Source organism: Rutilus rutilus (genome assembly GCF_951802725.1).
Source record: "Rutilus rutilus genome assembly, chromosome: 3".
Taxonomy (NCBI): domain Eukaryota; kingdom Metazoa; phylum Chordata; class Actinopteri; order Cypriniformes; family Leuciscidae; genus Rutilus; species Rutilus rutilus.
In genome coordinates this window covers 17307942-17331340 of record NC_140211.1, presented here as the reverse complement: position 1 = coordinate 17331340, position 23399 = coordinate 17307942, and the positions used below count along the sequence as shown (strand labels likewise).

Sequence of the window (23399 nt, the reverse complement as noted above, 5' to 3'; positions counted from 1 at the left end):
TCTGTCAAGTCATTCTGACTTGCTCATAACAAAACCGGGATCAGTGATTCTCTTTCAAGATAAATAAATAGGTTTACTCGTTATAGAGGTGATGTAAATATTTATGTCACAAACTGCGCAAAACCTACACATATATCGCATTTACTGAAGTATTTAAACTGATTATATATTTGTTGGATCAGTGTAGCGGTAGGCGGGGATATAGTAGGAGCGCAGAATCCCATGATTGGATCGGTGTCTTCTTTGAAGGTGGGGCTACGTGACAGTGTTTTTATACGGCGCTGCTGCCACTCTGGTTGTCAACGAAGCAGGACCTTTCAGAGCGTACTGTAGTCCATTAGAAGACAGACAGACATCAAAATGATTGTCATAATTGAGGATAAGGTAGGAACATAATACCAGTGTTTAGCTGTTTCCTTAACTTTGTATGTAATTCTTTTGACTGTATGTTCTTTATGTTTTACTTCTGATTTGTAGGGGGGGGGGGGGGGGGGGGGGGATATTCGAATAAGTTATTAATAACTCTTAGTTTTATTTTAAGTATGTATCTAAAAAAAATTTTTTACAAAAACTGTGCTTGCGGAACCGATGGGTGGTAACAGAACGTTTTGTTTTCCACAGAACCACAAAGCAGAGTGCAATAGTGGAAAGTAAGGAAATGAAAACTGCATTTGTTTTTAGTTAAAACTCATGATTTAAGTTAGTAGGCTACGTGTTTGTCAGTGAGAAAGTGCTGGCGTGTGTATAAACACTTGGAACACAACATGGGAGATCTGACTCATTTAAGCAAATCGGTTCTTTCGAAGAGTTCATTTCAAAGAGCGGTTCTTTTTTTTTTCGTCACGTAATTACGTCATGGTGTAGTCTTTTTTTTCGGTTAACTTGGTTGTGCTGGGATTGTCAAATTTTCCAAGTCAAATGTTTATTTAGTGATACGAGACAGGCAAGTAAAACTGAAAGTTTAATTGAGAATTCTTCATCATTAACTGTGGTAATGAGAATTACAGTTGGTTTTCATATAGTTGTGTTTTCTTCGGTTTATTTCTTGTGCGACCCCACAAGTCACAAATACCAGTGGGAAACTCGAGATTTTGGGGGTTTCAGTAAGAAACAAAATACCACAATACTTATAAGGTAGGCTATAGCCTATTTAACAGTGACATATGATTATATAATCAGACCTTTTTATTTACAACAAAATAAGCTAATTACCTGCAAAAAATATGATAGCATTGTAATAACAATACGAAAAAGTTTACAGTGTCTTCCTAAATTAATAAAAAAATTAAAAAAGCCAACACACCTAAGCCTACATTTTGTTCTTCGTTTTCTAGAAGAAGAGTTAATCATTGCTGTATTTTTGTGTAGTTAATTAAGTGAATGTGCACCGCCATCTTGCTCCGACGAAAGTGAATTGAACGCGGTCTGACGCGGTTTCGCAACTGTAACGTTTGTTTAATTTCTCTTATCGGTTCTTAACTCGTTGAGAATAAGACAGGGCATGTTCTCGGTTCATCGAGTAGCGAGTCAGCCAGTGAGTTGACTCACTCCAGAACTGGGATGAGAACTCGAATCAATTCAGTCAGATTCGTGAACGAATCATCCAGACCTTTTTGTTATCCGGTTCATTGAAAATCCTACTTAAAAGGACGATGCAATTCAAACATGATTTACTTTATTAATAATAATAATAATAGTAATTCGTTACATTTATATAGCGCTTTTTCTGAGACCTCAAAGCGCTTTACATAGATGGGGGAATCTCCTCAACCACCACCAATGTGCAGCATCCACTTGGATGATGCAACGGCAGCCATATTGCGCCAGAACGCCCACCACACACCAGCTTACTGGTGGAGAGGAGACAGTGATGAAGCCAATCAGTATATGGGGATGATTAGGAGGCCATGATGGACAGAGGCCAAGGGGCAAATTTGGCCAGGATGCCAGGGTTACCCCCCTACTCTTTTTCGAAGGACATCCTGGGATTTTTAATGACCACAGAGAGTCAGGACCTCTTTAAATTGCTCTATGATGCATCTTACAAAGTCTTTGAATTTGAATTAATGTAATGCAATACACATACATGTGTACATAAATGGTTCGATTAAATATTAAAGGGATAGTTCACCCAAAAATGAAAATTCTATCATTGTTTACTCACCCTCAAGTTGTTCCAAACCTGTATGAGTTTCTTTGTTCTGCTGAACACAAAGGAAGATATTTGGAAGAATGTTTGTAACCAAACAGATCTCAGTCCCCATTGACTACCATAGTATATATTTTTCCTACTATGGAAGTCAATGGGGACCGAGATCTGTTGATTACAAACGTTCTTCCAAATATCTTCCTTTGTGTTCAGCAGAACAAAGAAACTCATACAGGTTTGGAACAACTTGAGGGTGAGTAAATGATGACAGAATTTTAATTTTTGGGTGAACTATCCCTTTAATTGACCATAAAGTAATAATTGCTTGTTTTGCTTAAATGTAATTTCATTGAAAAGGATACGAGCTGTTTTTCCAAGTATCTCATATACCTTTATAGCCCATAATTATTCAAAATAAAATCTCAATAACCCTGCTTAAGCCACAGCATTATGACTCATCTTCCATTCTAATGAACTTCAGCAGGAAGGAATGTGTCATGTTCGTTTAAAATTAAATGAACTTTTCCTTCCTCTCTCTTTTTTGCAGCCTGCTTTTGACAACGCTCTGAAAAATGCCGGGAACAAGTTGGTGGTGGTGGACTTCACAGCCACATGGTGTGGACCCTGCCAGAACATCGCTCCATTCTTTAAAGTGAGCATTCATACACCGTATCCGAGATTCAGAGTGACATCTGTCACTGATAGCTGTCATGATTCTAATATTTATTCTATAGAGGCCTCCGGAAACATCAGGAGTGGCTCTGTTGTTGTGCTGTGTTGTCGGGACAACCGCTGGGGAAGCTTCCTTAAGAATTAATGTGTGAATCATTCACAGAATGCAAATGAGAGGTAGTCCTGATAAAGGAAGAAGAGAGGGATAAAAGACAAAAAGAGCCTTAAAAGAGCCGATTTATTCTTTAAAGACAATACATAGTTCATTTTGATATTCTGGTGTACTTGAGAACCAACCACAAGAAAAAAACGAACCTCAGCCGCATGGTTAAACTACATAACAACAACATTAACCGGCTGTTCACTTTTACTTTCATTCCATCCACATTAATTTGTACCTGGTTTAGGAAATAAAAGAAAGCATATGCAAATGTCACAGATGAAACAGGAGGAATAACATTTTATAGCTCAAAGGAAGTGCTTTGATTGAGAGCTTTGTGGTTTGCTTTTTACTACCGCCTTTTTTTTTCTCCACAGGCGCTGTCTGAAAAAGAAGAAAACAAAAATGTGGTGTTTCTAAAGGTGGATGTGGATGATGCACAGGTTAGTCACCTGCTGTCTTTTTTCTCTGATGAATACACTCAAAAGCCTACAGACTATTGAGGCAAATGAGCAAAACACCCTTTTACATCATAGATTCACCATCTGGGTTTTACTGTGTTACTTTCATTTGAATACTTGACTCGCTATCCCCCTCGAGTTGACGTGCATGTCTGGTGTATAGTGTATTTGGATACTCACATACAGCCAAACCTTATAAAAGGGCCCAAACACATTAGAAGATCCCAGCACACACGTCAGCTGGTTGCTGTTCTCCAGATCAACTTGCTGATAGTGTGTTATTTGATTCACATGATAGTGCTGAGAAAGGATATTGGCTGTCATTCAGTTTTATCAGAGGTAGATTGAGACACTGCCAGAATGGAACAATTCTGATGTTTGCCCATGTTGTTATGGTTACAAACACTAGCTATTATTACAATGCTGTGTTGCAAAGCAGATTACAGGATGTGTGTGTGTGTGTGTATAAAGCGGAATCCTTTATACATGTTTGCGATTTGTTAAAATGTCATGCTTTCTGACTGACATTTAAATCGCAAAATACGCAAATCCAAGCAGAGTGTTTGAAGATCCTGATAACAATCCACACATCCCACAATCCAGTGGACCTTTTTGTGACTGAATTTACCATTGGCGGAAAATATCAAATAAGATGATTTGAATATGAAACAAAGCATTTTCCTAAGCATTTAAAGGATTTTAAATTTCAACAGCCGACGTAATTTCAGCCCTAAAGATCTGCCCAGAATAGCAAAGCAAAATTAAAAGACACTATTAAAGATGGTTATCATCAACCGGCAGACTGAATAAACCTATTCAGACCTGACCTCCGCTCCTTTTTTCTCTGTTCTAGGATGTGGCCGCTTACTGTGACATTAAATGTATGCCAACATTCCATTTCTACAAGAATGGACAAAAGGTAAAACATCATTTCTGGAGGTTTTCTTCCAGGTCTCTTTTGGGGATCTGTTTTTATAAGATTTTGGCTGTTTAACCTGTTTGTTCCCCCTAACTGGGATTCAACAATTGTTCTGCAGGTTGATGACTTTTCTGGATCAAACCAATCTAAGCTGGAAGAGAAGATCAATATGCATAAATGAAGAAAAATGAACACGCATAAACAAAAACACAAACCAACCGTTTATAACTAAATACACACAATAGGTGTATTTGAAGCTAAATACACAATAGGTTTTCTGATCTTGAAGTTTAAATCAAGTACAACATCATTCTCATCCTCTACGACAGCCACATTTATATCGTGTTTTATTTTTTTTTATATACCAAAACTGTGGTAATACTTTCCTCAAAGACTTTTTTGTTAAATATTTTGGCCTTCTACAATGGATGCCTCTAATGTATTTTATGTTGGCTTTGTATGAAATTAAAACTATAAAAATAAATTAAAAGTTCTTGTGTTGTGCTGGGATTGTCAAATTTTCCAAGTCAAATGGTTATTTAGTGATGCGAGACAGGCAAGTAAAACAAACTGAAAGTTTAATTGAGAATTCTTCATCATTAACTGTGGTAATGAGAATTACAGTTGGTTTTCATATGGTTGTGTTTTCTGTTTTAATAAAAACATGAAAAGAATAGTTTATATACATGTACATTGGACAATCACATCAACATTTTTACACATCATACAAGTTCATGTATATAGCAGCAGCATATATTTAATACTGTTTCATTTTCTACATGAAAAAATACAGCTTTAATTTACAAAACCACTTAGGACTCTTGGAGGGAAAGAGATAATGAGTTGTGTACAAGTTTCTGACATTAAGCCATCTTGTTCCAACACATTCAGACTCTAACTCTTGTAGCGTGGCACATTAAAAATGAAAGTATCCAGATTTTCTTTTTCTGAAAGACAATAATTAATAATCAAAGATCAGCTGAAGAACGTTAAAACCCGTTTTGACCTAAATATTATAACCATAATCTCCAAATCAATAATTGAAACATTTATGATACCTTCCTTAAGCGTGGGTAAATAATATTTGTTTGAGGCATTCTGCTTTTAAATATCAGACAGATGGACCTTGAAAAAGTCTTAAAAAGCTCAGTTTTTTACTTCGATTAACCAAATGTCACATACAACTAATTGGGAAGCACTCTAACCAGCTATGACGACTGCAGCAGCATCTAATTAGCTGAGGGATGCGGGTATTGTCGATTGGCTGGAAACACTTATAGTAAAACCGTCAGATCAATAGTCCAATAGACATTGGCACTGAATCAGTGAAATAAAGATCAGAAAGGAGCAATTACTTAAAAGAATAAATCAAAAAAGAAATAGTCCCTCTGCCAACTCAGTGAATGGACTGAAACCAACTGCAGTGCCTTGGGAAATGTACGTTTATTGTAAGAGATACGCTATCATGAAACTAGGTGTGTCAGAGGCATAAATTCACATACTGACACACATAGACAAAGATGGTTCTTATCTGTATTTCCCTACTCGTTTCTTTACTTGTCTTTCACAATCAACGGGAACCTCCCAGATGAGTGTTTCAGTGTTCCTTGTACAGTTAGTGGAAATACATTACATTACAATGTGTTTAGGTTTATAAAATGTAGGTCATTAAATGTCAAAATCTCTATGCAATGTGCTTATGTCACATATATTATTTATATTTGGCCTACCTAGAGCAGTCATATCCTCCCCATCCTTGACTGCAATGACACCTGTTGGGTCGGATACACCTTCCGCCATTCAAACAGGGCATGGAACACACCGCTAAAAACACACACAAAATACTCCTATTAACCAATAATTCATCACTAATCCAGTATATATATTTATATTTCATAACTGTGTTGCTACAACATCAAAGTAGTGCAGTTCAAACATTTATTATGCATGGCTTTATAGAACTTGTATAAATTGTCTTCTATGTTCATCATGGTGTGCCAAAACATGATTTTCCAGAATTCCTATTCGCCCTAGAGACCATTGTCCTGACAGACATTTAAACCCACATCATGTAAATCAACACAAAGAGACAGACCAGCAACAACTGCAGTATGAGAGCCAGCAAGCTCTCCAGGCGAGTCTGCAAAACCCAGCTTGCTTTAATGCATATCAACAGCTCAGCAAGTAGGTTTGTTTATCTTGGTAATGGAGCTTAAAAACACACAATTACAGTTCTGCTGGTGGTGTTCTCAATAAATCTGATGCAGTTTCATTGTAAAGTTCTAGAGTTCTTGCCCTTTATAAATCATTCACTATGGAGATGTTCATGGTATTGTGAAAGCAAAAGCATCAATACACATCAATATGATAAGAGAAAAGAAGCAGTTTTAGCAATTAGACAGTTCAAAGTTCACTATACAAACAAAGATACTGACTTTAATGGTGATGAATAAAATCTGTTTAAATATTTAAAATAATACATTAAACTTAATTTACATTCATGTAATAAATAAGCATGAATTAACATGATTATTTCATTTAAATTAACATCTTTGACATTAATGTGACAGTAATGTATATCAAGTTTTTTAATATATATATTTATTAATAAAAGAGAAAGTTTATGTTTTTAGATGCTTTTTTAAATCATTTTCATTGACCTATTAGATTTTTGCAGTTAACTTAAAATAGTCATGTGGTGTGACACCATTATTAATAAAAAATATAAATATTCAATGAAGTCTTTCAATTAATGGGAGTTCATATAACGAGTATAATAAAAAGAAGTATAATAATTGCTATTTAAAATAATTTAAGATGAAGTATAGCATATCACCAGTGTCACTGCTCGACATGTCACGTCCACTGCCCCTAATCGTTTTCAATAATTGTGTTTTGTTTTTCTGCTTGAGCTCCTGGGATCTACTGGATATCACTATTAGGGACCTGTTGTCACAGGTGTTGCCTGGCAACAACATGAGCATGACATGGGATGACCCCAGGAGAATGAGCCACGGCCCCATCCCACCATGAGGTCCTTCTGTCTATAATCAGTGTAATAACTCCACTCCACCCTACATTTAAACTCTTACATTTAATCGGTTTATCATAATGTCTTTAGTTAACAGCAAGAGATATTTCCCTAAATAGCCGCTTTTACAGTTGAACTAAATGCCAATTCACACCGCACAGACAAAACACCTTTGTTGGCTTTTATTGGTTCAGTGTCACTGTCTGTTGGTGTTGGTCGGGTTTGTTTTCACCCCACTGGACATGTTCAATCAGCGTTTTTCTGTGTCTGTTAGGGCAGTGTGAACAAATGTGTGACAGTTATTTTTCATAAAATTCTAAATTCAACGGCCAACTTGTTTGTTCTCTGTGCTGTGTGATTTGGCCTTAAGACTTATGCTAACAGGCAAGATCACAGGTAGCTTGAGGTAAATGTGCAGATGTTCTCTAGACTCCATTAATTGGCTGTAATTAAATACTGTGAGGTTATCACTCATTGTTTAATTTGTCTCAAATTGTCAGGACTGAAAAAAAGCAGATGATATTTCTACTTCCTCAGTTTTGTAGATTTTGTTATATTATTGTTTGATTGCTTCTACTCATTTGTAAGTCACTTCGGATGAAAGCGTCTGCTAAATGATTAAATGTAAATGTATTACTCATACAAGATCCACAACATTAGAGGTTGCACTGACTAGTCAACTAGTTCTGCGACTAATCATTATTTATGTAATAAATTAAGTAGTTTTCTCGACGACCATCATGAGTCATCACATACAAACACAAACTCTTACCACTGTGGCAGCGTGTGCCCGTCCATCCTGCTGGACATTCACACTGGTATGGAGCGACACAGCGTCCTCCATTGAGACACGGTAGGATGCAGATCGCTGCAAAAAAATGCACATGCATTATGAAATTGTGTGACATTTGGGCTGATAAGACAGGAATAATCAGAATTAGTTCTGTTAACTATTTAAAACCAACCTCTCTTTCACTTTCTACTTCCCATATATTCATGCATGTACTGACAATCACACCACACCCAACAGTTCTGGCTTTCCAGACTCTTTCCTCTCTGGCAAGCCACAGAGAGAAATTAAGCTTGGTTTTGTGGGATGACTGGTAATGAGCAAGGCTTTTTAAGAAGCTGTTGTAATGCACGAAGTTACTGTTCCATGAACTGTTGCCAAAATGAATGGACTGTCATGACTGTAGAAATAATCATCTCTGTTTCTGTATGCAGTTGTTGTTGTTATTGTGGATGTTTGTGTGTGTACTTACGCTCCTCACAAAATCGGCCCATCCATCCCTCTGGACAGGAGCAAGTGTTTGGTCTTTGGCACACACCTCCATTCTGACACTGGAGCCAACACACAGCTGCACAAACACAACATGATTGGTACAGTGATGAAACTGACACAATCTTAAAAGCAGAAACTGTACACAGTGCCACTTTCCTACAGAATTCCAAAACGCTACGAAAAGACATGCAGTATTCAAAGGACTAGATGTTAGATGTTCAGACCGGTGTGAAATTGCACTGATCTGAGTTCATTTCTGCAAGTACTCAAACCATCCGAGCCAAAGACTCCAAGACCAAAAGAGAGGCTCACAAAAGAGAGGCTCAGAAGGGCTTACAGCAAAGTACAAGGTTAAAACATTAACATGCAAAAAATTAAAGCTTTATATACCGAATCATTCATGCCTTATTGAAAAGAGTGACATCCATACCAAAGCCCATCTCTATAATCTCTGTGAGACAACGCTGTTGTTCAATGGCTATTATAAAATAAATTCTGGCCCTGCATTTGTCAATTTAGCATTCTAGCTATGCTAAAATACAGTAACATCTATGACACAAAGTAACAGTTGGCTATACTTGTATATCATTGCACAGCACCTATTGAGAACATTGTTATTATAGATGTCAGGTACTATAACTTAATGACAATTAAAATGATTATAAAATAATATTTTATAAGGACCCTGAGGTTACACTATAAAAAAGAAGCGTTAAAATGTTTGGGGTCAATATTTTTTTTCAAATGCTGTTCTTTTGAACTTTCTATTGTGTATTACAGTTTCCACAAAAAAATTAAGCAGTACAACCATTTTCAACATTGATAATAATAAGAAATGTTTCTTGAGCACCAAATCAGCATATTAGAATGATTTCTGAAGGATCATGTGACACTGAAGACTGGAGTAATGATGCTGAAAATTCTAAATTGTTAAATTGTAACAACATATTTACAATATACCTGTTTTTTACTGTATTTTGATCAAATAAATGCTGCCTTGGTGAACATGATCTTACCACCCCCAAACCCCAAATGGTAGTGTAGATCAACAAGTTAAAGGAGAACTCTGCAACTCTAGCGAACTCTAGTCACTTCTTCGCTGATTTTCCCTTTTGTTGTCGCATGTTTTCCCCACAAGCTCCCCCTACAGCTGTGGGGGGGGGCGTATATTTCACAACACAGTCGTAAAAAACTCACTTGCGGCGGCCTCCTCCCCCTCTCTACCGCTGCTCATGTGCGTTTGTTTTGATCGGAGCAAGCCAACTGTATCGTGTGGAGCTATGTCTACCGAGGTGGGTAATCTGGTAATACATCATACATGCGTGGGAGTTTATGTCGAATTGCCGTAAAGCAATTTGTGTTTCGCGCTCGTTCTCGTTCTAGTTCTCGCTTCTCACGAGACTTCCAATTTCTATCTTGCCGGGACGGTAGTCCCCAAGTTGCAAGGTTGGTTTTCCGCCTGGGAACGCTGGGGGGAGCGGGGAAAGTCACCAATATCACCAGAACAGGTTGTTTAACCATCCAAATGATTTCTAGACAGTTTTATTAAGTTTAAAAAGTTACCAAGTTCTCCTTTAAATATCATCTATTTGCAATAATGTACAGAAAGGGAATGGAACTTTGGAGTTTCTTTTTAATAATTTTAGTGAGACTTTTGACACCAAAAATGCACAAATAGCGCTAGTAAATCTCAAGCCATTGACTAGCAGTGTTGCCTAATAGTCATTAGCTGTAAAGATGTCCAAATTGCCCAGTGCTCGTGTTTATATGTGTAAATGTGCAAGACCAATCAAAGGGAATGGCAGGATTTTGCAAAGATACAGAAAAAGGCTGAAGGCAGAACTCCAAGTGGGATTTAAGGGCAAGTCCTTGTGCTACCTTTGCAGGTAGGAGGTGGGGTCCAAGTGCCATTCTCCAAGCACACACTCCTGCTAGAACCCTCCATGGTGTAGCCTGCGTAACATGAGTACACCACCACATCTCCAAACTGGAACACTGCCCCACGGACTATCCCATTTGCCACGTACAGTGGTGGGCCGCAGGACACCCCTGTGTGTGATTAAAATGGACCGGACCAGTAGGTTAGAAAGAAAGATTCTCAGCAAGGCTGAGCAATCCATTGAAGAACTAAAGAGAGAGCTTTCTGGGTCTTTAAAGGATGGTTAAGAAATCGCATTTTCTTGAGCTCTCTAATTTCAATCTTTTTAGGTAGTTGTATTTGAGAATATTTGCGTTGTTAATTAGTGTGGGGGACATACAAACAAATCCACAAAACAGAAGATGGTGCACGAGAAATGCACATTTGAGAGATGACATCATAGTATCCTCTCACATCTGATAATAGTAATGCTACAGGCAGTAAGTGAAGTTCAACAGGTGTCTCACAGAGAGAAAAGTGAATATACACACATAATGTTCAGATTCAGGCAATAACCAACTATAAATGTGCACACAATCCACCACATACAGTATATACGCATGTCATATTACAGAGCTAGCATGCAAATTGCCAAAGGATCAAAATATCACAAATAATACAAAACAACAAAGGAACATTAACTAACTATGAGAGAAAAGGCTAGTATTATTTTGTATGATAGCATGCAAAAGCATGGACAGAGGAAAATAGAGGTGAAAGTTTACAACAACACACAGACAGTACGATAGAGATTCCATGCAATGAGAAAAGCAGAGCTTACAATCAATGTGACACGTAAGCCATGTTCCAAAACCTAGTGAGCTATTGAAATTGATTTTATTAAGAGTTTGGTGTTAGCATGTTGGTATGCTAATGGAAAAACATTCTGGTAATAATCATAAAAATACACAGCCACACAAATATTGTGTAAACAAATATTTTTTAACTATATATATTCCAATCAATACTGAAAAGTGTTGATTAATTCAATTTATTTTTACTTCTCTCTTTTTTTCTTAACTTTTCTCTCGTCTCATCTGCCATCTTGGATTTATTTATTTTTCACTGAACTGAATATAATGTATTCAGAGACTTAGAATTTGGGCAAAACAAGAATCTCAGGAATAATTAGGATAGGCTACCTGCTTTTGCATCAAGAGCATGCCTGAAATGCCTTAAAAGGTATGCTCTGTAGCAGCTCACTAGGGTTTGGAACAGATCATTTGTCTTCGACACCATTAGCATTGGAACCCATATACAATATGTCTCTAATAAAACTTTCCACAATTCTTTCTTTCATTACAAATTAATTTGCACTAATTGTGATGCTGCAGCCTGAATGAGGAACTGAATGAGGAGTTATTGGTTATTGGTCAAATCTTACTCCTCAATCTGTTGTAATCAGCAGCTGTGTTTGAGTCAGCACGATTACACGAAGTGGAAGTGCTTAGGGACAAAGTTCATAGTTTCTTAACCCATCACAATATTAAATATGTTTTAATATGGCCCAAATATCTTGGAAAAGTATTTTAGATATTCTGCCTGTGCTGAAGAATTTGAGATCGAATTGGGAATAAATTCCCCTAACATTAGGTGCAAAATGCTTTTGGACATTCAAAGCAACTAATAAATACAGTAAAGATGGAAATAATGAATGCTTGTACTCACTCTCGCATACTGCAGTGATGGGGGTCCAGGTCTGATCACTCCTGCAAGTTAAAGTGCTGTTACCTTTTCTCTGGTAACCTTTGAACCGCTGACCTTTAGGACAACTGACTGGTATTGTCTGGCCTACCAGGAAAGCCGTCTGAGCAGTGTTGACATTGGCTCCAGTCCAGCCAGGAGGAGGGGGGCAGGGTTTGGCTGTGTGTGTGTGTGTGTGTGTGGGGGGGGGAAATAAGATTTGAGTCATATATTACTGTAAAGCCTTGCTGGATAAACAAAAAAGCAGACCTATAATGCAGTAAGTAACATCTTAACTTCTTAGAAATGTAAATTTAGTTTGTATGTTTCTTGGTGGAAAGTAAGGTGTTTTGCAATTCTCTCATTGACGAAGGTCTAACAGAAGTCTTATACTGGCTTGGTTGTGAAATTACTTTCCCAAAAATGTCTGACATTGTATACAATCTATACTGAGCCTTAATTTCTTACAATGGAAGTTATTTGAGCAGAAAATACTACTCACAACAGTGTATTTAACACCTGGATAAATGGGGTTGTGAGTAGTTTTTAAAAATGCAAGTCCCTCATCCAGAAAGCTTCCCTTTAAATATTGCCAGAGTATTTGAAACCATATTACTTGACATACGTATACAGACTGGGAAGGGTGAACTCCAGGAGCCGTTTCCCACACACATGACCAGAAACTCTCCCTGCAGTGTGTAGCCTTTGTCACAGTGGAACTCAAGAGCACGTCCGTTTGACAGGTTGTGCTCATGCACTTTTCCATTCAACAAATCTGTTATCTTCTCACAGCCTCCGGAAACTGTGAGTTTATGTATGTGCATTTATGAAAAAAAGAAGAGGAAAGAATGGAAAAAGGTTAGATAGAGAAACACGGAAAGACGTTGAACTTACTGTTTCTTAAAGCTAAAGAGTGACTGTTTATCTATTCTTACCTTCACACGCTGGTGTAGGTAAGCTCCATGTTCTGTTGGCTTGGCAAGTGAGGTTCTGTGAACCAACCAAAGTCATTCCTGAATGACACATGTAACTCACAATACTCTGGTATGTCTGACCACTGGACAAAGTAACTGCATGGGGAACCACTGGTGGAGGACCACATGATACAGCTAGACAAAAGATGAGTTTAGAGATCAAGTAGAATGAATGTGTAATAATAACAATATAACTATTAACAACTTGTTATTAATTAACAGCTTTTTTTCTTCAGCATAAACGGGTAAGAAAAACTTACCAAATCTTGTTAATTATTAAAGATAACCAGAAAACAAGACAAACATTCGTTTCCAGTTTGAAAACGTCTTACCAGCACACACTGGCTGAATTCCACTCCAGGTTTTATCACCTTGACATATCTGAACAGAATCACCCTGGATGATGTGAAATAAGAATATAAATATATACATGCTTTTGGCTTATTAACTCTTATTCACCACTATTATAAACACATTTATTGGGGCAATGGTTTGGGGGGAAATATGGCATTAGATAATATAAGGACTAATCCCCTTTCCAGGGTGTTTCTCTGCCTATGGCCTGAGACAATGGGATAGGCTCCTGCATAGGTCAAGCAGTTTAGAAATGGATTGATAAATAAATACGTACCTGTATTTCAAATCCCGGTAGACAAGTATGGCTGATAATATCTCCATAATTGTAGCTCTTGCCCTCAACCAAACCATTAAGAACGGCGAGAGGCTTCTCACAAATAACAGGCACACAAGACATGGAAGAGAAAGATGGAGACCATTTGCCAGAGATCTGGATGAAATAAAAGTAAAAACAACATTGAGACATTATTCGAAAATGACAAATTTATCCGCAAATGATGCAAGGAGTGTCTACACAGAATGATGATCTTAACATATCACTTACTGTACACTCAGATAATCCAGGTCCCTCAAGAAAGTACCCTGGTCTACAGGAGATTATGATTGCGCCCCCTACAGGTGTGAGCTGCTTGCCTGTGACAACTACATTGGTGAGGTTAGCAGGCAGCCTGCAGGGTGAAAGTCGACATCTGACGCTGTGTTTGGACCAGGTGCCATCACTTTCACAGGTAATTGAGTCTGTCTTTGTTGCTAACTCAAAGCCTTCTTTACACCTGTGTCAAGTGGAAACATTAAGCTGAATGCATCTCAGCATTTTTATTTGTACAATTTAGCTTTTATTGGATGTTTATGTTATGGCAAAGTACCTGTACTGAGCTTTGCTGCCATAGGTTAACACCACTCCTGCAGTCTCTGCATTTGGGATGAGAGGGGGCACTCCACAAGAAACTGGTTCACAGTTCAGGTTAGGCTCTCCCCATCTACCCAACCTTCCACAGGAAAGATGGGGAAAACCTTTCAAATTATATCCTGGCCTGCAGCGGTAGGTGACTGTATCAATAGTGTATGCAGCACTGCCTTGTACGACAGCATTAGGCACAGCTGGGGGAGGGCTGGAACATCTCCCTCGGGTGCAGATGGGTACGCCTGGACTCCACACTCCGCCCTTGTCACATATGGCCTCTGGGGGGCCAAGAATTTTATAGCCATCATCACATCGGAACCAGATGCTTGCACCACAGGTGTGGTCTCGGCCGAGAATGGTGCCGTACTTCAGAACCGGGGTACTGCAGACACATGGTCGGCATTCTGGAACTTGCCCCAGCCAGACACCCTCGGCAGCACATCGTAAAACCGGATTGCCAAATACCTCATAGCCTGGAAAGCAAATATACTCCACAACATCATCAAAATTAAAGCTTGATCCATTCAGGTAACCATGGCTAATGTCCTCAGGTGGGTCGCATGTGACTATGTCGCACCGCGGAGGAGGGTCATCCCATAGTCCATCAGCTCTGCATATTAGCGTAGGATTTCCCGTCAAGACGTAGCCAATGTCACACGCATACCTAACCATACCGTTGAAGCCATAATCCGTGCCTGTTACTCTGCCATTTTCAATTACCGGTGGTTGACCACAGTTGGCTGGAAGGCACTTTGGAGGAGCCTCACTCCAACTGCCATTGGCCAAACAAACACTTGTCGGCGCCCCCTGTAGGATGAAGCCAAGATTGCAGCTGAACAACAACCTCTTACCAAACGTATAGTCGTCTCCTCTTACTAAAACGTCCTTTGATACAGCAGGGCGCCCACAGTAGACTGCTCTACACGTTGGAGCTTTGTTGTCCCATTTCCCATCAACCTGACAAGTTCTAGTTTTAACACCCTCGAGGACAAACCCTTTATGGCATTCATAATGAATAAGCATCTTGACGTGAAAGGATTTTCCAATCACCTCACCATTCGCAATGCCTCCAGGATTACCACATGAGATAGGCAAACAGCGAGGAGCATCATCACTCCACTGCTGCCCAGAGATACACTGTCGGATTGTCTGTCCACTGAGCTCGTAACCCTCCTCGCAACTGTACTCTGCGAGGCTGCCATGTGGGCTATTTGATACCATAACTGATCCATATTCAGGGCTGGGTGGAGTCTCACATTGTGCCGGAGCACACACAGGTGCGGTTCCATTCCACGTGCCATGTTCTTGGCACATCAACACGACACCACCATTAATTTCATAGCCAGCATGACAGTGATATTGAACTAGTGAACCATGTAAAAAGCTGTTGTCTACTAGTAAATGTTGGCTTGTAAGTGTGTCATCGTCATCTTCTTTGACCTTCGAGTAGTCACCAAAATCAATATGCGGAGGCAGGCCGCAGTCAGCAGGAGTACATTTTGGCTCAGAGCTTGACCAGCCATGTTCTTCACAAGTGAGATGATTATTACCCACTAGCAGAAAACCTGGGAAGCAGCTATAGAAGATAGTAACCCCAAACTTGCGGTCCCGTCCTTCTACAAAGCCATTGTCAATTGGTTTTGGAGGAGAACAGTAAATCTGCACACAGGTAGGAGCCTCCTGGTGCCACTGTCCATTCTCTAGACAGGTGAGGGTTTCTGGGCCTTGTAAGCGGTACCCCCTTTGGCAGGAATATGTAACTGATTGGCTAAACTGAAGCCTGGAGAATCTAACAGAACCATTGGGAATCTCCTTGGGTGCAGCACACTTAACAGGGTGACATACAGGTACACCTCCAAGCCAAAGTCCACTTTGACCACAAAGCACAGTGCTGTTACCTACTAAGTCATACCCTGCCTTACAGCTATAGATGGCAGTACTAAGATACATTAGTCCTTGAACATCCACAATTCCATTTGGTATGTCCTCAGGCTGTGGGCATTCAATAGGAATGCACTCAGGATAAGGTTTACTCCAGTTCCCATCTGCCTGGCAACGGACAGAAGCTTCCTTCCGGAGTGTAAAGCCATCCATGCAAGAGTAGGTCACCACACTAGCAAAGTAGGACAGTGTGTCAGATGGGTCACCAAAGGCAACCTCAGGGGGAGGTCCACAAAACACTTGTTTGCAGACAGGGAAAGAGTCATTCCACTCTTGGGATGGGGTACAACGAAGAGTTCGTGCTCCATGGAGAACATAACCTTCCTCACAAGAAAGCTCCACAGTGCCTGAGTCAGAATCCAATCCACGCAGTACAAGGTGATTCTCCTCTAAAGGTGGTTCGGGGCACCGTACTGGGGAACAACTTGGGGTTACGCTCTTTTCCCAATTTTCGAACTTTAAACAAGTCCATACTGAATCTCCAATGAGTTCATATCCCTCGTTGCAGAAAAATTCCACCTTGCTGCCGACTTCAAAGGTGGAGCCGTGATAATAGCCATTTTTTATATCAGGTGGGGTAGGGCAGGTGAGAGGAACACAAACAGCAGGAGGGTTGTTGTTCGACCACTGCTTATTGGCCATGCATATACGTTCAGCTTTTCCAGTTAGGCGATAACCATCGTTGCAAGCATAGGTCACTCTACTCATGTATACATAGCTGTTCTTTCTTAGTTGGCCCTACATAGAGAAAAAAATCAAATATGTTTAATAATGTATGTGAAATAATCAAGGATTACATTAACATTAGAATTCCCTCTTGTTTTGTTTAAATAAATATATATATCATGCATCCCAGGAAGACAGTATTGAATTTACCTGGATAAAACCATTTGCCAAGCGAGTAGGGCTGGGACAGGAAATAGGCTGGCATGTGGGCAAGACACCTCCCCACTCACCATTGGCTTTACAAATTCTCCTTTTCTCTCCTCGAATAAAATACCCTTTGTCACAGCTGTAAGCAATTACCGCTCCAAAACTGTAATTGCTCCCACTTACATAGCCCTTCTCAATACTGTCTGGCTTTGAGCATCTGACAGGCATACAGCCAATGTCCAAAGGTGAGGGTGTCCACTCTCCCCCTATCAGGCACTTCAGGGTTCCTGTTGTGTTGAGAACAAAGCCCTCCTCACACTTGTAGTTGACCTCTGTGTTGCTAGCATACTTCAGTTTGTTTATGGAGTCCAGAATGGCATGAGGTAAATCTGGGGGACGCTGGCAGAAGTTGGCAATGCAGTGAGGAATGCCAAAGCCATCTGGGGGTGCCCAAACACCTTGGGAATTGCAGAACAGTTTTGTATTGTTACCAGCAGTGTAGCCATCATCGCAGAAATAGATAGCAGTGTCCCCAAAAAGCTGGTGTCCAGTGTCAGGTAGGGCATGGTCAACTTGGGGTGGTGGCCCACAAGACAGAGGCACACACTGGGCAGAATTACGAGTCCAGTTGCCACTTGGGAGGCATTCTTGAGTTTCTATGCCAAGCAGGGTGTAACTACAATAAGACAAATTTTACAAATCACTGTTATCAAATCATTCCTACAGTGATTGAGAAAGGTATTTTACAGGGCATCAAACATCTGTTTTAGCTGAACGCAAACAAATTAGAGGTTGCACAGACTAGTCGACTTTAATGCTCTGCCATGTCGCTTTAAGCTTGACGTCAACTCGTGCAGATCACGCACACACATAGACATTCAGTAGCACAGAAATGTATTGTCAACACTGTGATTTACTTATTTTTAGAGAAGCTGGCAGGTAGAATTAGCTTGCATGCAATCGTTCTATCACTAATGTATTCATATAAAAGTAATCTTTACTTTTCTACTTTATCTGTATCTCATTTAGAACGAGCAGAAATCTGTGAGAAATATAATGGCCCAAAGACAAAAGAACTGATAAAAATAAGCTGTTATGTAGGAGCAATAGCCACAAGGGCAGCGCTGTGTAATATGCCATAGCTGTGCACAAGGCAACACGCGTTCGAGTTTCAGCTCGAGGTTCAGGCTTATTTGTTCATTAATTACGTCATCGGCAAATAGTTGACGTCAACTCGACTTTCATCACATAAATGTTGACTTTAAAAAAATCTGAAGTCGTTTAACCCCTAAGACAAATATAATTGACTCAGAGCCTTTGGCACACAAATATACACGAATGAAGTTACCCCTCTTTGCAAATATAGATGATTCTGCTACCCAGCGTAAAGTTGTCGCCCTTAATCACAGCGTCCCTTAAAGGAGGAGGTTTGCCACAGTCCACTCTGGCACAGAGGGGGGGAGGAAATGCCCACTTTCCTGATGACTCACACTTCAGTTCCATGGCACCCAGCAATCTTCACACAAAAAAACTGGTGAGTCAACACATTCTCTGGCTGTGTATTCTCTATTCATTCTCTATCTAGATTGTGTATAAACCAATCATATCATCTAAAACGTTTTCCAGAATGGTCCCTGCTACAATTATCGTGCAGTCAGTGTAAACTGTATCAGACTTTACCTGTATCCCTCTATGCAGGTGTAGGTTAGCGTGGAGAGGAAGACTTTCCCATTGAGGGTATACTCAGCATAATCCACCACTGGGGGCTCACCACAGGTTACAGGCTTACAAACATGGGCCTCTCTGCTCCACTTCATATCCGATTGGCACTGGCTTTCTATTGGCTCTTGGGGGACATAGCCCTTCTCACAACTGCAGCAGAGCAAAAAAATACAAAGATTAGCTACACACAAAAATATCATCCTTTCCCCGTATGTTATTAATTTTTCATATTTAAACAGGTCTCTTAAAAGTGGCTATACAATACCTCTAGAAACCGACTCTACATCTAACACTGACAGTGATACCTGAAAGTCACCTTGCTTCCGTATGTGAAGTTTGCCCCTTTTAGGATTCCATTTTCTGGGAGAGTGGGTTGAGCACAGGAAAGGGCTGTGGGAGGAGGTCATTAGAAGCAGATTATGTTCAGTGTTTTAAATGCACTTGTCAGAAATTGTCTTCATTATTCCATCAAATTCCATTATGTCAAGAAAAAAATCAATGCATCTGGAGAGTACCGGGAATCCACCAAAGCAAAATGCATGTAACTTTGAGTGAGATACAGTAATCTGTATGTAAACCAAGGGTTACCAGGCATAAAAGCCTCATAAAAGCTGCTGGCTAAGGTTCAGAATAACGTTTAGTGTGCTGGCAATGCAAAAATACTGAATTGTTCCAGTAACATGGACTGAACAAAGCTGAACAATTGTTTATCAGATAAGGTACCTACAGTGCTGGTCAGAATATTATTTGTCCCCTTGGTAAATATGATCAAAGATGGCTGTAAAAATAAATCTGCATTGTTTATCTTTTTGATATTTTATTATAAAAAAAAAGAAGCAAAAATCTAACCTTTTATTAAAAAGGGGGAAAATCACATTATGAAATAAATGTTTTTCTACAAAACACATTGGGAACAATTATTTGCCCCCTTTTATTAAAAGATGAAACAAAAAAATAGCTTTTTTGGCAGCAAACACTTAAGATGGGTTTGGTGCACACAGGGATAAAAAGTACCCCATGTGTAAAATGAAATACTCTGCTGTATCCTTAATAATGTGGACCTATTTTTCTGCCAGAGGTCCTGGACATCTTGTACAGATACATGACATCATGGATTCGATCAAATACCAACAGATAAAAAATCAAAACCTGACAGCCTGTGCTAGAAATCATATAACGGGCCATGTTAGGATCTTCCAACAGGACAGTGATCCAAAAACAAACATCAAAATGAAAACAAAAATGGGTCTCTGAGCAAAAAACCAAGCATCTGCAATGGCCATCCCAGTCCCTAGACCTGAACCCTATAGAAGATGAGTGCTGAACTGAAGAGAAGAAGCACCAACATGGATCTGGGAATCTGAAGGATCTGGAGAGATTCTGTATGGAGGAATGGTCTCTGATCTCTTGTCAGGTGTTCTCCAAACTCATCAGGCATTATAGGAGAAGACTCAGAGCTGTAATCTTGGAAAAAGGAGGTTGCAAAAAGTATTTAATAAAAGGGGGCAAATAATTGTTCCCAACGTATTTTGGAGAAGAAAAAAAACAAGCATATATGGGAGATGGGAGTTTTACTTCAATGAGAGGTTAGATTTTTGCTAATTTTTTAAATAAAATATCAAAAGGATTAACAATGCAGATTTATTTTTTACAACCATCTTTGATCATATTTACCAAGGGTGCAAATAATTCTGGCCAGCACTGTATATATACACAGGATGTTTCTATCAGGTCAGTTTCCCAACCCCAAACCCAGCAATAACATTAAGAAATAATGTATCTCTGCATTGTACGTGGTACGATTACACAAACATTTACATATAAATTGGAGGCTCCAACCATTTGGATCCCAATACAAGCTCTAATTAGTTACTATTATCTAACTACTATTACATTAGTACATTAATGGAATATTTGCAATGGCTTGCCTCTTCTAATTCTAGTGAAGAATAAAACATGAATTATGTTCAAATCATTGTGTTGTGTACTAGCTTTGTTTTCTTATTTGCTACACTACTGTTTACATTTTTTTTGATTTTTGTTTTTGAAAAAAGCTTATGCTCACCAAGGCTGTATTTATTTGATTAAAGTACAGTAAAAATTACAGTAAAAACAGTAATGTTGTGAAAAATTATTACAAATTAAAAGAACTCTTTTCTATTTTAATATAATTTAAAATTTAATTCATTCCTGTGATGGCAGAGCCGAATTTTTGGCAGTCCTTACTCCAGGCTTCAATGTCACATGATCCTCCAAAATCATTATATACTGATGATTTGGTGCTCAAGAAACATTTCTTTTATTATCAATGTTGAAAACAGTTGTGCTGTTTAATATTTTTGTGTAAACCGTGATACTTTTCTTTCATTTATATGCTACTTTGCTGAATAAAATGATTAATTTCTTTTTAAAAAATCATCTACTTTTGAACGGTAGTGTATATAGGTAAACAGTAGCACCAGTGTACAAATCTGAAAGCTAGGCCTACCTTTGCAGTATGGGACATCTTCCTTCCATATTCCTTCCTCTGTGCAGGAAAGACGGGATGAGCCAATCAACTCATAGCCTTCCTTACAGGAAAAGACCACCTCACTGCCCATGATGAAATTACTGCCCTCACGGTGCCCAAACTCCGGAATACCTGGTTCTTTACATTTTACAGGCTCTTGTGAAAATAAAAAAAAACAAAAATAATTGTCTTCAGTTTATGAATGTATTTGTTAAGAAAAATACATTAGTGATTTTAGAAACTTGTTGTGGACAATATGTTGTTCGATTTGGCAGACAGGTCCAAAATGCAAAAATGCAATAATAATGATGCAAAAGTGTGGACTGGCAGTGCACTCATAAAGAGACTGCTACAAGTGGAAAATAATTTGGCCATATAAATAGTCCAACTTATAATGAAATTGTGTTACCTGTGCAGTTTCTTCCATCTCCACTGTAAGGAGGTGTGCAGGTGCATATATGAGAGCCATCAGTGTTCTGGCAACTAGCATGTTCATCACATTCAGAGCCCAGAGAACATTCGTCCACATCTGTAATACGAGCACAACCCAACATTAGAACAAAGGAATGCAATGTGTAAACGATAAATGAAAGACTGTATGTGTGTAAAACGATATTTCAGGTTCCATGTGCACCTGTGCATAGTAGTGCTTGATAACTCTGATATAGACCTATTGTCTATTCACTGCCCATCTGCTTCTTTCAAATATTTGCTGTGTATCTCTTACCCAGACAGGCAGGTGGGTTGCCAATCCATTTTCCATTATTGGTACACAGCATTTTACTCTCTCCGAGTAGATAGAACCCTGGTTTACACTGATAAAGCACTGAGCTCCCAGCATAGAAATCCTCTCCATGATACTGGCCATGCTCCAGATCAGGGGGAGGACCACATTCCACACCTGCATATATATAGAGAAAGACCCTGGTGCAGATTAATGACAGTTCTGGTACTGGGTAATGAGTAACGTTAATACTACATTGTGTTTGTATGCAGTACATGTGAGTATGCACACAAACGCATCTATTTGTGTTATGGCATGTGTTTATTTGCATTTAAAAAATGTAAACATAAGTTGTACGATTGTATCTCAGTATCTCAGTAAGTATATTTTTGTAAACATGGCTGTGATTGACTGTTTAAACTGTGACACATGTTCAAAACTAGTCTATGCTTTTGTGTCTTTTGTTGTATATCTGTGCATTCACATCACTCACGTTCACATATTGGCTCTGCATGGCTCCACTGGCCTCTGTTTAAGCACTGCTGCACTGGCTCCCCCACCAGATAGAACCCGGGACTGCAAGAGAACTGCACCTTAGAGCCTGGATTCACAGCTTTGCTGGATGAGCGCAGTTGAGAAACAGAAGATTCCACCAGGGGGCAGTCTAACAAAGACCAAAACAGTGGACAACAAACGTTACAATGGCACATGGTTAGGTTAATATGTGTTTGGTAGTTACACATCAGGATACATTTGATAAAAATCAGACAAAATGTGAGTCCTGTTGTTGTGTAGTAGTATGAAAAAATCCCAACCAAGACCTGCAGAGGTTGATTGACAATAATAGAAAAAGTTGTACTTCATTCTTACCAGCGCAGAAAATGCTCTTGCTGCTTGTCTTTACTCGGCCCGTGACACCTCCTAAGAAGTCAGGCCAGGCAAACACATTCCCTTTCTGCAGATCACGTGGACAGCTGCTGGCCAGAGACCTGATCTGAGAATAGTGGAAATATGCTTAGTTTCTAATCTTAGAGCAGTTCAGAAAAATACTTCTTCTTTTTTTTCGGCCTTGGTGAACTCAGTACACTGTTAACATGAAGAGTAAGGAATGTGTATAAAG

General features: G+C 39.2%; 2 protein-coding genes across 7 annotated transcripts in view; one reads left to right on the top strand and one right to left on the bottom strand.

The window, feature by feature from the left end:
- The first annotated feature begins 11 nt into the window (after window positions 1-11).
- txnb (thioredoxin b) lies at window positions 12-4864 on the top strand. Its single transcript, XM_084403435.1, has 5 exons — window positions 12-384; window positions 2697-2801; window positions 3359-3424; window positions 4296-4361; window positions 4480-4864. Exons 1-5 carry the CDS (start codon window positions 361-363, stop codon window positions 4540-4542), a joined length of 324 nt encoding a protein of 107 aa, XP_084259561.1. The 5' UTR covers window positions 12-360; the 3' UTR covers window positions 4543-4864.
- The window catches only part of svep1 (sushi, von Willebrand factor type A, EGF and pentraxin domain containing 1), an 81129-nt gene continuing 60770 nt past the window's right edge, over window positions 3041-23399 (bottom strand). For 2 of the 6 annotated variants that reach the window (XM_084403377.1, XM_084403378.1), the window contains exons 29-49: window positions 23150-23273; window positions 22773-22943; window positions 22283-22456; window positions 21965-22084; window positions 21535-21711; window positions 19352-19436; window positions 19005-19196; window positions 18673-18840; window positions 17328-18000; window positions 14473-17189; window positions 14151-14379; window positions 13881-14036; window positions 13582-13645; window positions 13211-13384; window positions 12901-13077; window positions 12261-12455; window positions 10553-10723; window positions 8655-8750; window positions 8165-8260; window positions 6092-6185; window positions 3041-3365 (exon numbers count right to left, since the gene is read on the bottom strand). In XM_084403377.1, coding sequence (XP_084259503.1) covers window positions 3290-3365; window positions 6092-6185; window positions 8165-8260; window positions 8655-8750; window positions 10553-10723; window positions 12261-12455; window positions 12901-13077; window positions 13211-13384; window positions 13582-13645; window positions 13881-14036; window positions 14151-14379; window positions 14473-17189; window positions 17328-18000; window positions 18673-18840; window positions 19005-19196; window positions 19352-19436; window positions 21535-21711; window positions 21965-22084; window positions 22283-22456; window positions 22773-22943; window positions 23150-23273 — 6129 coding nt within the window. In that variant the 3' untranslated portion in view covers window positions 3041-3289. Of the gene's footprint in view, window positions 3366-4922; window positions 5309-6091; window positions 6186-8164; window positions 8261-8654; window positions 8751-10552; window positions 10724-12260; window positions 12456-12900; window positions 13078-13210; window positions 13385-13581; window positions 13646-13880; window positions 14037-14150; window positions 14380-14472; window positions 17190-17327; window positions 18001-18672; window positions 18841-19004; window positions 19197-19351; window positions 19437-21534; window positions 21712-21964; window positions 22085-22282; window positions 22457-22772; window positions 22944-23149; window positions 23274-23399 lie in introns of those variants that run through there. The other 4 variants (XM_084403379.1, XM_084403380.1, XM_084403381.1 and 1 more) reach the window with 3 other exon arrangements.